The 13964-nt window shown below is 38.1% G+C and overlaps 2 protein-coding genes across 2 annotated transcripts; both read right to left on the reverse strand.

Annotated features, from left to right (window-relative positions):
• Positions 1-113: 113 nt before the first annotated feature.
• On the reverse strand, positions 114-11573 carry mboat7 (membrane bound O-acyltransferase domain containing 7). Its single transcript, XM_033981744.2, has 9 exons — positions 11420-11573; positions 10306-10388; positions 8945-9074; positions 8257-8383; positions 7238-7394; positions 5962-6157; positions 5106-5258; positions 4169-4345; positions 114-3150 (listed from the first exon to the last, which is right to left on the reverse strand). The coding sequence occupies exons 2-9, from the start codon at positions 10379-10381 to the stop codon at positions 2748-2750; spliced, it is 1419 nt and encodes a 472-aa protein (XP_033837635.1). The 5' UTR covers positions 10382-10388; positions 11420-11573; the 3' UTR covers positions 114-2747.
• Positions 11574-11884: 311 nt separating this feature from the next.
• Positions 11885-13761, reverse strand: rps9 (ribosomal protein S9). The gene is made up of 5 exons (XM_033981080.2): positions 13687-13761; positions 13132-13244; positions 12934-13056; positions 12573-12759; positions 11885-12125 (listed from the first exon to the last, which is right to left on the reverse strand). The coding sequence occupies exons 2-5, from the start codon at positions 13226-13228 to the stop codon at positions 11948-11950; spliced, it is 585 nt and encodes a 194-aa protein (XP_033836971.1). The 5' UTR covers positions 13229-13244; positions 13687-13761; the 3' UTR covers positions 11885-11947.
• Between the last annotated feature and the right edge of the window lie 203 nt (positions 13762-13964).

Raw genomic sequence — 13964 nt, forward strand, 5'->3', positions numbered from 1 at the left:
AGTCATTTAGTCTGACCAGCTGTCTTGTCTTTGAGCTAATAAGAGAAAAACATAAAACATATACCTGAATATTAAAGCAAGCTGTTAAAAATCTAAAATAAAATGAACTAGAGGACAAATATGTAAAAACGTTTAATTTAAAGCATTATACAGACGTGAAAATGTGAATCTTATATGTAAAGTTATACATACAATATACAACAATGTTATGTAAAGTTTAAACAAACTTACAAAAATGAACACAGTGACCGTCCCGGTTACAACATTGAAAACAGATGTGTTCTGTTCCAAAGGAGGAATGATACAGAAATACATCTTTGTGACACTAGATCAGAGCGAGTTCAGATTAGCAAGTTGTACATTTTAGTTGTTATAGAAGGACCCCTAATGTATATGATATAGCTAAATATATAATCAGGGGCTTTGGGGTGGAGCGGGTAAGAGTTTGAGTTGACCCAGGGCCTAGAAGTGGAATTACAATCTACGTTAGTGCAATGATCAAAGCGCAAAGGCTGACATTTTTTTCCACAAACAAAATACCAGGTCTTATTCTGCATAGAAACTGCGATCTCTCTGGTTTAAATCTATACAAACACGTTTTGAAATGTGATTCTTGTATTAGTTTGTCACTTAATATTTCAGTCTTTTTGTCAATTCTTATGAACGTGTTGAAAATGTGAACTTTGAAGAGAATCCCATTATAACATTAAACATAAATCGCAAATCTAATTATAACTGTGCCCAGAGGCGGCTGAGTAGCTTGCAATATTGTCTCACAGAAAGAAGTGTGTAATTTGCTTGTTTGTCCCTGTGTCTGGGTGAGTTTACTCAACCCAAAACATGCACAATAGGTGGTCCTGATGAGGCCTAGCTTAAGATTTGCAGATAGATTCCAGCGGCATTGAAGGGTCAAATTAAGAGGACAAATTTACCTAGGGAACAATTAAAGGTACTATATTGCACACAGTTGACTCTTGTGAGGTTTAAGCCATGTTATAATACTGTTACCTCCAGAAATATACCTTGAGTTGTGTTTTGTTTCATTCATGTATTTCAGCATTTTATTATTAGTACCGCTTCATCACAAGAGCTACCTTTTACCTTTAGTTCAGTAGAGATCGGCAATTACAGGACTGAAATGATCTAAATGATTCTAGTGAAAGTGTATGGAGTTTAAAAACACAGTGGAGCGCTTCCTGTATTACCCCATGACATCACAAGGTGGAACAGAGTGTATTCAGTTTGGGAGAACAACTCAAGAACCTAAATATGCAGGGTTTGTGTGTTAAACGTGTGAATGAAACAAAACACAACTCCAGGTCTGTTTTTGATGAAGAAACAGCATTATAGCATGGATCAGACAATAGTGTAACATGGGCCCTTTACCTGATATTACGCATAAAAATTGCCCCACTTTTCTTTCACAAATCCTATTTATAAAAGAGTTTGGTCCAAGCCCGACTGGTCTTTGATGGCAGTTGAAACGTTCTGGCAGTGAGTGAGTATTGAAAATGGCACACAGCAGCAGGTAAACCACAGTAATCGTCTGAAATCTGACATTATAAAAAATACAGTATGTGCATCGCTCATACAGATCACAGTTACATTACTCGACAGGTCAGTGGCGTCCATATTGAACTTGTTTGTGCATGATTCTTGTGCAGGTGGAAGAGCTGTAAGAATGCTCCCGCACACCGTCTGGCTCTTGGTTCACTTTTATTACTACAGCGTTTCAGTCCCTCTGATTTTTCTCAATACCTGAGGAAGGTGTGAGGGAACGAAAAGCTGTACTAATAAAAGTGAGCCAAGAGTGAGAGTATGCGGGAGTCTTCTTAAAACCTTTCAATCAAGTGCCTCTCCTCCGATATACCTGTCGCCCAGTCAAGTGTACAGAGTCTACACAGAAACGAGTCCAGGCAGAAGAGTTGCCCATGACGAGTGTTTGAAAACATTACACATTAATCGGACTTTTTGAACAAGTTTTGGTCTCCTAATTGTATGCTTTACATCTTAAGATACACTGCACTGTATCAGAAAATATCTCCCTACGAGTTTCTGAGCATGAAAAATACCATGGTTAGCTTGCCAGCAAACTAATACAGTGGCCAAGCAGCTCAAATGAGGCTAAAAACAGTAGCAGAGGAGCACTTCATAGACTTACACCTATAAAGTACAACCAGGAGTTTTGAGCTCAGGAGAGGAAGATTTCTCAGTGCAGGGAAATAATAATAATATGATTGATTTTAAAAGGTGCACTGCATAACTTTCTGGTGGGGGTCTGCTATCTGCTTGTCTAGAATATTCCACAGTATGGCTTTAAACTTCTTTACCATCTTGCATTTATTCAATTACAAGTAAAGAAATGCCTTGAAAGACGCATTGTTGCCTTTCCACAGATCTGACCTGTAACGTGGCCTGGTGGTGTCGCCTGCTTGTCTTCGTAAAGATAAGTTAAATGCCATACAGTGGAAGTTTCCAAGCGAAGCAATAATTTCTCCATGGAGACAAGCAGAAAAGTCACATAGTGCATCTTTTTAACGTAATAAAATTGTAGTTTAGCATCACATAGAACTTTTAAGGACTGACAAATAATAAAAAAATATCCTTGTTACGCTCCTGGATGTTTTTTAGTATGGAAGCGTTTGAGAACTGTCTTACACCTTATCAATCTTACCATCAGCAGAAATGACAATCCTAAAAGACCATTATCTACACATCTCCCAATAAAAATAAACAGTTACATTCATTCAGTCCTTTTTCTCACTGGTTTTCTCAGTTTGATCTGTCACAACATCTTTCTTAACCTCCTCTTGTCTTTTTGGTTCCCTTTTACCACTTTTCAGGAGTTTTCCCACTATAATACACAAGACTGCGATAACATGCATGATGAAATATATGGAAATCCAGTAATTGATTGTGTCTTCAGCCTTTAGCAGCACAAACCCCATGCACATATAGTCATAAGCCCTCATCTTCAAAAACCAGTGGATCCAGTCGAACACGCTTTGTCCTTGAGGACCTAGTTTGGATCTCACAGACGCCTCCATGGCCGACTCCGCAGCAATGCACAGGGGGATTGTGAGGAACGAGAGGTAGTACCCGGCATGGAGCCCGTGCCAATACGCGCTGATAAACATAGTCCAGCCCGCCCTGGAAATCGAAGGGGAGAAAGTGTGTGATGACATATGCTGCACATGTTTCATTTTATTTATCAACTAATAAACTGGTTAACAGTCACATTTGTCAAACCGCCAACCTTCGAATCAGTGGACAAACACTCCCTACAGTGTTATCAGGGCCTCCCTCCACCCAAGGACAACTGGTGACTGTGGTATCTGTTGTATGTGCAGTAGAGTTGCCAAAAAAATTATACTAAACCTAGTACCAGTACACATTTTAGAAGGTATTCATACTAAAAAAAATAAAAATAAAGGCGGACCTTACCTAGATAATTTTAGCATGAGTAAAATCAGAAATAGTGTAAAATTTCAATTGTGCAATCAAAAAGAAAAAAGGAATCAAGACTTTTCCTGTATCAAAATAGTCTGACATTTGCTATGTGATAGCACCGTGTGAACTGTTCATATCAAATACAGGCTGGCTAGCTAGAACTTCTTTCTCATTGTACTCCATATACCAAGAAATTCCATGTATATTTGCTATGTGAAATTGGCAAACAAATCAACCTGTCATAATAATTACTACATTGACTTAACATTCAATACATGACAGATGGGACAGTATTGTGGGCATGTTTTCTTTGTACTAGTAGGGAAATTTTTGTGTTGTTTTTTTTTTTTGTACTTTTCTGAAGATTTTAGCTCTAGAGGCTTGAGCTAGTACCTTCTCGACTTTTTTATTGTTTTGCTTGTATTGGAGCTCATGTTCATCAACAAAACTGTACATAAAGAATATATTTTTTTGGGAAAACCTGCTTTTAGGGTCATTTCGGTGACATAATGGCTTTCAATATTATCGTTTATGGTCTATATTTTCTTACCTAATATATCATACTTCAAATTTTGGTATTATGACAGGCCTACAGGTTGATTATGGCCTTACCGTGAATAGAAAAAAACCAAAAACGTATTTCTTCACGCAGTTCATCTAACCCCAAAATAGAACATCCCTAGTTCCCCAATCTAAAAATAAAACACATGGGTCTTGCCTGAGTGTGTAGGACTTGAAGGGGGCGTTGGGGTAGATGTAGTGATGGAGCCACCACTGCACTGTCATGTTCCAGTAGCGCATCCCGTGACGCACTTTGACGCAGAAGTCTGTGTTGTAGCAGTCGATGTTCTGGATGGTTTTGAAGTCGTACTTTTCCTCAGCGCTGGGATCGGGGCTAGCACAGATAAGACAACAAGCCTCATTTATACAGTTACACTAGAATAAACTGTATTTAATCATTACATAAATATAGACATGTTTATCATTATCTAAGGAGGTACAGTGCAACGAAATGCATTTTGTTAAGATTCACTTCAGTAAGGCTGTTTGACTTTTGGCATTTACTATATCCTATTGCACTTTATTGGGAAACTGTAAACATTTTAAACATGTCTAGGAGGCAGGAGCTTTGACATTTGGAAGAGCAATGAAACATTAAATATAAATGAATATAATAATAAAAGGGACTTTGATAAGGGAGGGTAATGTAATGATCTGATATTTTGTGTTTAATTCAGAGTTTTGTTAACATAACTGCTTTTGTATGTGACACTTAGCTGCTATGTCGACAAGTTGATGTGAAGGGTCTATTGGTCAGTTACTGGTCTGTTTGTGAGACTGGCTCTATTGAGTTGAGACTGATGTTGTTTTTCTGTTGTTTTGCGTGGGTTACAGCCTACAGTAGCCCTTGTGTTGAGAAAATAACCAAGCAGAAGAAATTCAGTGTGTTTCCTTACACCAGAATGTTACAATATCATTAATTTCAGAACACCTTTGTAGATGTCTAAACTACAGGGTTGTCAGCTTTTATAAACAAGACACATGGAGATGGGACATTTTGCTCTCAGTAAACCAGTAAACCATAAAAATTGTGATTTGCTATTCACTTTCTAATAATCTTTCAGCCTTAAATTTGAGTTAAACTTTTCCCTCACCAGTAGTTCACAGTGGGGCCTCCTCCAGGTTTGCACAAGGCCTTTTCTGGGTAACAGCCGAGACCTGCACTGATGCAACTCGCCTCCGCCCCACACCACGCAGCATAGAAACGCATTCGGAAAACAAAGAAGACAACGATCATGTAGAAAAACCTAAAAAATAAACAGGAAAATTATATTGGAAAATCACCACTGAACCACTAGAGCAATGGAGCACACAGCAGGGCAAAAAAGACACTACCTTTGTTTAACCAGTTTGTTAGCTTACTTACAATAATAATAATAATAATAATAATAAAGGGAATTTTTTAATTAACTCTGCATGTAGTTAAAGGTTCAATATGTTACACGAGACACCGACGGGTCTGTCATTTGTCTCCATGGAGATGTTGTTGCTTTGCCTAGAATGTTCCACAGTATGACAATAAACATAATTTCCACAGAGACAAGCATGTGACGCTATCAGGAAAAGTTACAGTCAGATCTGTGAAGAGGTGACTCACTCACAATAATGATGAATGTTTTTTTGTTTTTTTTAAGTAGGCTATATTTGAACACTAAAAACACAGATAATTAAATAAATACTAAATAGACACGTTTTAACACAAAGTGGAACATTTCAGGCAAAGTAAAAACATTTCCATTTTTGTTTGCTAACCATTTCTTTAGACATGCATTATTACTGGCTCTTGATTTGTTAATTTTAGGTGGTACAGTGTATATCTAACTAGGGATCGGTGATATATTGGTTCCAGTTCCAGTGAATTTTAAAAGCTAAATATTGGCATCTGCACTGGTTATCGGCCACAGCAGGACGCCCATCCCTGTATCTAACTCATATATTTTGCACAATTACCTGAAGAAAAAGTTTTGATCGAGAAACTCCTCCGTGCGGACATAGGCCAGGGGAAACACAGAGTTCACAGCCACAAACAGAGCTCCAAAAACGGGAACAAACTTCAGCCTCTGCAGACACGGCACTGACCCGGGCAGAGACTGAGGCTCCGGCTGCTGCAACCAGTCCATGAATGTTTGGAACCGGAAGAATGGACCTATGGAGGGCAAGGACACAGGGATATAACGCAAAGATCACACAATGGAAGACACAATTCAACTAATGGAGGGATACAAAACTGTCATTTAAATGGAGCTCAACAAAGTTTTCTTTCATATTTCCCATAGACTTTTCAAAATCAGCTATGCAGTAATTAATAAACAAACAAGACATCAATTTATTTATAATACAGTATATATTTCTAAACTATATATACGGCAAATATAGAAAGACATTTCACAGAATTTCAGATTTTTTTGGACTAAAATAATCTATCAAAGACAAACTTAATATTTGAATTTTTTTGAAAAGTCTATGGTAAAAATGTATGTGGAATTTTCTCCTGGAAATGAAGGAATGTGGGTGGGACTGTTGGGCTCCATAAAGGAGAGATATTGGAAGAATATAAGTGCAACAAAACAAGGAATAGTTCAAATGCACAGTAGCACATTGAAACAAGGGCACTGGTTTGTTGTTTGTTGTTGCTGCTGCGAGATTAGTTGCAATCCAATCCAATTCCAAACTGAACGGACACAATTATTAAAGGGGTGGGGGTCTGCTAACTCTCCATGGAGCTAGAATGTTCCAAAGAATGGCATTAAATGTATCTATCCATCTGGCATTTATTTAACTCCAGGTGTTTTTATTGCTCAAAAACACATTGAAAAATGTGTATAAACACTGGGAACAGGGTCACTTCTCCCCAAATCTGACCTGGAACGTGGCCCCGTGGAATCACTTGCTTGAAGGCAGGCCATTTTAATGCATACTGTGGAACATTCTAAACAAAATTATCTCCATGCAGACTGGCACCAGTGGCATACCCTCCACCATGTAACTTTAAATACTATAATGTCTTCTCCATGGGGTGTGTGTGTAAACCAATGCCTATGTTTTTAAATAATTCTGTACAACTCACACAATATTGGACATGAAGCACAAAGTGAGACAAAGAGACAACAGTTAAAAAAAAATGCAAAAACAAGTATGGAAATCAAACAATGCCATTAGACGTGGACAGAAAGGGGCACAGTCAGTGATGCAAATGTAAGTATAAATACATATTGTGTGTACTCACCCGTCATTATGCCTACATAACAGTAGCTATAGGACAGAACATCGTAGAGCGACGGTTCATGGGACAAACCCCCGACCACAGATGATTTGTTAAAGGAGCTCACATCCTTTTTCTTCTCAGTGTGAAAACTGTTGACTTCATTGGCAAGACTCACCATCTAAAAACAATATGCATGAAGGTAATATCATAATAATATAAATGTGATATAAGTGTGTAGGGGGTAAATTTGAGCTGCAAGATTAATCACATTCTAGTCAAAACAAAGGCTACCCATTATTTAGGTCACGTAATTTCTTAATATGTATAAAGGCCTGCTAACCCTGTTTAGACCTAGACAAACATGTTCTGTAAGATGCATTCTTGTTATTTTACATTACATGTTAATATTTCAGTCTGTCCTCAAATGTTAAAGGGCCTGTACCTGCGCAGAAATATTGTATAAACAGCTCTTGAGGTCAAAATAAGTCTGCTGTATGTTGTCTGCATCCAATTACAAAGAGTTTCATTGTCCAAGAATCAGGAAGTGTGCTGTTAGCCTGCTAGTTATTGTTAGCATTACTGTGATGGCAAAACTCCACTCTCACCTCTAAACATTGTGAAAAGCACTTGCAAACTCATCATGGTGAAAAATTACACAATTATACCACACTTATTAAACAAGCCTCACAAATGTAGCGCTGTGACAGAATAATTTGGTAAAATATACAAAAAAATACTCTTTGCGATATATCGATACAGCAGCCCATGATATTGATACTGTATCATTAAATTAAATGATACGATATATCGAGATTTCTGCACACCCCTAGTGAGGAATAACTTTGAAGCACTGTAAACCGTTTATGTTTTTAAGATTGTAAAAATCATATACACCTCCTTTAAAGCGCCTAAATGTGCTTCATGAACATACTCTATATTTTAAACAAGCACACAAACAACCACAACACAAAGAAAAATTGCAATTACATATTATTTCAAATGATTGATCCATGGGTGAAATCCGTGGGTGTTTTCACTACCTTGAGAGTGAGGAGCAGTTGAACAGCATTGGCGTACGGTGTGGGCGGGGGCAGGTTGAACCATGTGACCAGCCGAAAGAACAGGAGGTAGAGGAAGGTCCAGGCCAAACTCAGAGCCGGAGCATGTCTAAGAAACAAGGGAGGGACTTTTATACAATACGTAAAAAAAAGAACCTCTACAATCATGTCCTGAAATCCCATGCTATAAATACATTTAACTGAGGTCATTTATTTCACTGGGTCCTTTGTGAAATAATTGATTCTTTTGTTCATTATCTAAACCTATCAAGTCTCAAATAATATAAATAAACAAGAAAGGATAAGCTGAAGTCTGTTTCAATCCATGTATGACTATTATAGCTCATAAACCTAATCAGTGTGGGCTACTTGTATTGCCCTGGTAATTAATCTGTGTTTCTAACGTTCTGCTCAGTGAACCGGTACATGACCAAGTGGCTATGTATGTAAACAAACACTATTTTAAACTGCCAAATCCCATGTAATATAAATCACGCAACTTTGCTGTATAAGTATGATCGCTGTATTCATCTCATCCCAAAAGTGGTTCTTAATTATTCATCAATCTATATGGGCTTTTCATGGCTCATGGCTTTTTTCCCCGTAATCCATTAGTAACTAACGGCAACCAAATCCTTCAGCCCTTTTAAGATTGTTGTGTTTTTTTTACCTCCAGCTGCTCCTGACTATGACCCATGTCCCGATCACAGTCACCAGAGAGTGGAGTGTGTGAACATTACAGGTGGCAATCGTAATAGAGAGGCCGAGGAGGAGTGCTGCCCCCTGTTTTACCGGAGGACCTACAGAAGAGGGGGAAAAAATAAGAGTTGAAGCTGTCACAAAAAAAAATTGCAAATAGTGATTAAAAGTTGTGCTCATTAGATGTCACAATTATCCATGGTTTATATCAGTATTAACCAAGTTCAAGATCTGGAGATGACTCTGTGGTTGCCCCCTTGGCATTTAACAATAGCTCAAATGCAGGGAGTTAAATAAACCTGCAAGGCCAATAAAGTGAGCCTAATTATAGAAATGATAAACTAAACTATAAAATACTCTTTATCGTACATGTGGGGTTTAAAAATATCACTCATTTCTCAACAACAAAAACATGTAAATGAAACTCTTCTGTTTGCAACTATAAAATGCCACAAGCGGAGCATTATAAAGATTAGATGGAAAAACATATAAAAGGTGATTTGCATGGGTCCATATGAGCACAACAAGAGCTACTACAAATTTTTACCACAATTTACATATTGTTCAGTTGTGAGCTCTTTCATTTGCTTAAGTTACTTCTATGTGTAACTGAGCTGTCACTGTGTTCTAGCTGCACGTGATAGTTTTATAACTGCACACTACTGACATGCATGGCCTCTCGAGACTTACAATGGATTAAACATATAATCCTCACAAATGGGCTACAAAAACAACTGTTGGGGCAGATGTACGGAGCTCTCACTAGTGCACTGCCTTCATACTTAACTTGTAGTTTTGGGCTACATAATAGACCTATATTAACAATATTAACAACATCTACTCATTGAAACTATAATTTGCTTTATTTCATTGTCTCCTACTAGTTGCTGGGTAATAATGGCACAAAGTGAATCAATAGCTCCAATAGAAAGACATGCAGCTACATCACAACATAGCATTTTTTTGGTAATATCTAGTTTAAAAGTCATTGGTTTTGCAGAATGGATGTTTCAATGGAGCACCTTTTGCAAAATAACTACCAGTTCAATCCAATTTCTAGCAAATGTCTACCAAAGTTATTATGATAATGTCCATATCTATCCAACAGAGGTATTTTTTCCAGACTGATTGAGAATTTGAAATGCAAAACTTGTCTTGGTTCAAATAAAATATATAATTTGAATATGCAAATAATGCCATGTGTTCCAAGAATAAGCCCACTTTGTTGTTTTACCTACAAACAACAGCGGCAATTATACAAAATTAAATCTAATTAAAAAGCTTACATATAAAAGTTGCGAATAAAGTTAGTATTATTAGTTTGGTACTCACTGAGAAAGCGAAATAGAAATCCAACAGGAATGGAGGCAGTGAGTATCCCCAGGTAAACCAATTCCTCTGGTGACATCTCTAAACTGTAAAACAAATGATGCAGTAATATATTCAAGGTTTGCCAACTTACAATGACAGTAAACATACTGGAACCACAAGTATTTAATAGTTAAACCTGTGGTTATATTGACTCCTATTATTGTTGTTTTAAATGTTTTGTTTTGATGTTTTTAATTATTTCTTCTCCAGGGAGGTGATGATGGGTGAGGAGGACGGACGAGGCAAAAAGCTCAAGAAAATCAATCAAAAATCGAGATAAAAAAGCTGAGAGACCTCCAGCTAATCCAGTCATAGTCATAGACATTAAATAAAATTGTAGATATTTTATTTAGGTCAATACAGGGATAAAAAGACTGTAATTTAATTGTGACTTGCTATGTATAGTCCAACCCTTCTGTACAAATTGTATAAAGCACATTTTAAAACAGCCAAGGCTTACCAAAGTATTTAAATCCGTACACATTTTTATGGTAGTGGTTGTGGTATTTGAAATGTAAACTTGAATAAAAGTATGTGGATGTTTAGTGTCTGTACATGTGGGCTGCACAAAGGTACATGTCAAGACAAAACATTGAGCAATTTTCCTCTTGCCATTTCAAAAGAACAAATTCCTGTAAAAAGAGGAACATAGAACATGACAGAGCTACTTTTAATTTACTTATTTAAATATTTACTATTACCAGCACGAAGTTTATTTCGACCAAAATCCTAATTAAACAAACAAATCTCCCTTAGCTTCTGTACAGTATTCCTATAGATTTGTCCCTGCCCACCTGGTGCACATGCAAGCAACACGTCCTCAGCCAAAATGTAGCATAACCTGTGTCTTATTTGCTTGTAAATTATAAAACCCACTTCCATTTTGATCGTTTAGTGTGTCCATAGCGCTGCTTTGTGATTTAATAAATGTTAAAATGTAAATAAATGCTTGCTAGGTGCCAGAGCAAGATGTGAAAATGAGTGAGCTAACGGCGTAGCATCAGTTTAACACAAAAAAATCAAATTAATCAAGTGAATAACATGAGTAAAAGCATTTATTTTTTGCATGGTTTACCTTTAATATTAAGCTGTGTATCTTTGCAGCGTTGTAAAAACTTCTAGATACGCCTCGTATTGAAGAAATCGGACCATAACCACTGCTCCTCCTCTGTCTTCCTTTCACTTCTGGTACAGACGCGATGACTGATCCACTACTCCGCGCTGTGGGGGTGGGCACAAATCAGGACTGTACCATTTTAACCCCTCTGAATACAGTCTACAGACATTTGCATCTGATAGGATTATATTAAACTAATCAATATACAGTACTGCAAGCCACACAGTGCAGTAGAGTGATTTTTATCTGTTACATATGGACTTTATACCATTCAGATTGCCATGTCTTTTGATATGGATTGATAAGGTGAACTACCAAAAGGCACAGTATTTTTGAAGCCTCATAGCCATTAACCAGATCTTAAGATTTTAAAACTCATAAACAAGCACATTCCACATCATAAATAAACATTAACACCATTAGTCAGTTTCAGATTTTATTGAAAACTTTTAAGCAGCGTTAAACACCACATTGAAGATTTCCTTCTTAATCTTCCTCCTCATCGTCAGCTCCTCCAGCTCCGCCCTGGCCCTTCTTGGCGTTCTTTCTCTTCACACGTCCGGGGCGTCCACCACCGTACGGGGACCTGAGGGAGAAGTCAATGTGCTTCTGGCTGTCCAGGCGAACCACAAATGAGGGAATGTTCACCACCTGTTTGCGGACGCTGCAGGAGAAAAGTCATAGTTTTAATAAATTGCATTAGCCATTTAGAACAAAATCCTCCCTAATGTTTGTACACTTGTATGGACATGTAGACAGTTGCTGCAGGCTTCATTGACGAGGAATTCTTGACACCACAGAAAATCTGACATTAACTTAATCATCAGCCTGTAAACAGTTTAGACCTCTTGTTCCTGTAATTGCCCGAGGTGCAATCCCCCAAACCTTACCTCATCGACCAGTCAGTCCAGGCCTTCTGAGAGATTGGCTCTGGGCAATGTGTCTAACAAGGTATACGGCTTTGATACCGAATTGACCTTGAGGAAATGTTTAACTGACCCCATCAGGGGTGTTAAATGTTGGTTGTCCTCTGATAAAAGAGGAAGTTCATTTATTTCACATTTTTCAAAATATTGTGAAAGCAATGTATTCCTCTGAAGTCCCATCTTACCGAATATGCCTTTGGCGAATCAGGACGCGGGCATGGTGGATACTTTTGGCAAGACCAAGTTTGAAAACCTGTGTCTGCAGCCTCCTCTCCAAGAAGTCTTCCACTTTCAGACCCAGGATGTAATCCAGCTTCATCTTGCCCTCATCAAGCACACCGATCCTCACCAGACGTCTCAGCAAGGCATTACCTACAGAGAAATTCTGTTATTCACCACTCAGGTTTATCACATGTACATAATGTATGACTGTTATAATTTGGCCTCATTGACGAGGAATTCGTGACACCATGGTGTAATCTGAAGGTAGATAAGGTTGTTTAATCATCGGCCATCACATTAATATACACAGTAATGACAGTTTACCTTCAAAGAGACGTTTGGGGTCCTTCTCATCCAGAGTGAGCAGCTCTCTGGCAGCCTTACGGATTTTGGCCAGGGTGAACTTGACCCTCCACACTTCACGCTTGTTCCTCAGTCCATACTCACCTGAACAGACACATGTTACAGGTAAATAACGGCACAAATATAAATGTCACTTCAGCAGCGCATGCTCCGTCTTACCAATGAGCTTCAGCTCCTGGTCGAGACGGGACTTCTCGAAAGGACGGCGTGGGGTGACATAAGTCTTACGACAAACCCAACTCCTGGCAACAGGCATGGCGACTTAGAAGTGCCTGCAATGAATGATAAACAATTAGGGAACGTCAAGGAAGGTGTAGCATCAACATGTAGATTGTAACGAGTGTCATGATTTGCAGCAGAATCGCGCAAAAGATAACGCGTAGAATCGAAAGGTACATACTTAAAAAGCTACACTTAAGTGATAGTTTATGACAAATTATGTGAATGCAAAAATAACAGTCCATTTGTTTTATATCACTATATAATACCACAAGGCCGCTGCTTCAGCTACTTGGCTAACCACGTTTTCCGGCGAGTTAGCTTAGCGTAGTTAGCATTTGAACTAAATCAGATAAGGCACACACAAAACACTGCGATGATACGTTGAGAGCGACTCTTGTTCACTTTACGACTTCTAATATCATGTTAAGTGTCACGATATATCTTTATTAACTGTATTTTTGACGTAGACTTGTGTAAGACTGTTCCTCATACCTGTAACGTTCAGGCGCACGCAGTAAAGAGGAAGTGGATACGGCCTCGCTTCTTTATAAAGGCCTGACTCGGACTCAATTACCCATAAGACACCTCTTTACCCGAGCGGAAATATGAACTCTCACGTGACTGCCCTCTGTTGGTCACATAAAAAACTGCTAAACGATCTACCACCCATTTATATTTATTGCAATTTTTTTCCATTGTGACTAGCTTATAACTTTTGATTTACTTACCACGTTTCTAGACGTATAGACCTAATTAAAATGCCAATTATT

The sequence above is a fragment of the Periophthalmus magnuspinnatus genome, chromosome 16 (assembly GCF_009829125.3).
Source record: "Periophthalmus magnuspinnatus isolate fPerMag1 chromosome 16, fPerMag1.2.pri, whole genome shotgun sequence".
NCBI lineage: Eukaryota > Metazoa > Chordata > Actinopteri > Gobiiformes > Gobiidae > Periophthalmus > Periophthalmus magnuspinnatus.

What these genes read in the sequence shown, in the direction of transcription:
- mboat7 (XM_033981744.2), bottom strand. Translation starts at nt 10,381, where the DNA reads ATGTCACCAGAGGAATTGGTTTACCTGGGGATACTCACTGCCTCCATT. An exon ending in ATTTCTATTTCGCTTTCTCA is followed by an intron (nt 9,075 to 10,305) that starts GTGAGTACCAAA and finishes CCTCTTCTGTAG; the next exon opens with GTCCTCCGGTAAAACAGGGG. An exon ending in GATCAAAACTTTTTCTTCAG is followed by an intron (nt 5,259 to 5,961) that starts GTAATTGTGCAA and finishes TTTATTTTTTAG; the next exon opens with GTTTTTCTACATGATCGTTG.
- rps9 (XM_033981080.2), bottom strand. Translation starts at nt 13,228, where the DNA reads ATGCCTGTTGCCAGGAGTTGGGTTTGTCGTAAGACTTATGTCACCCCA. An exon ending in CCAGGAGCTGAAGCTCATTG is followed by an intron (nt 13,057 to 13,131) that starts GTAAGACGGAGC and finishes GTGTCTGTTCAG; the next exon opens with GTGAGTATGGACTGAGGAAC. An exon ending in CCCCAAACGTCTCTTTGAAG is followed by an intron (nt 12,760 to 12,933) that starts GTAAACTGTCAT and finishes ATTTCTCTGTAG; the next exon opens with GTAATGCCTTGCTGAGACGT.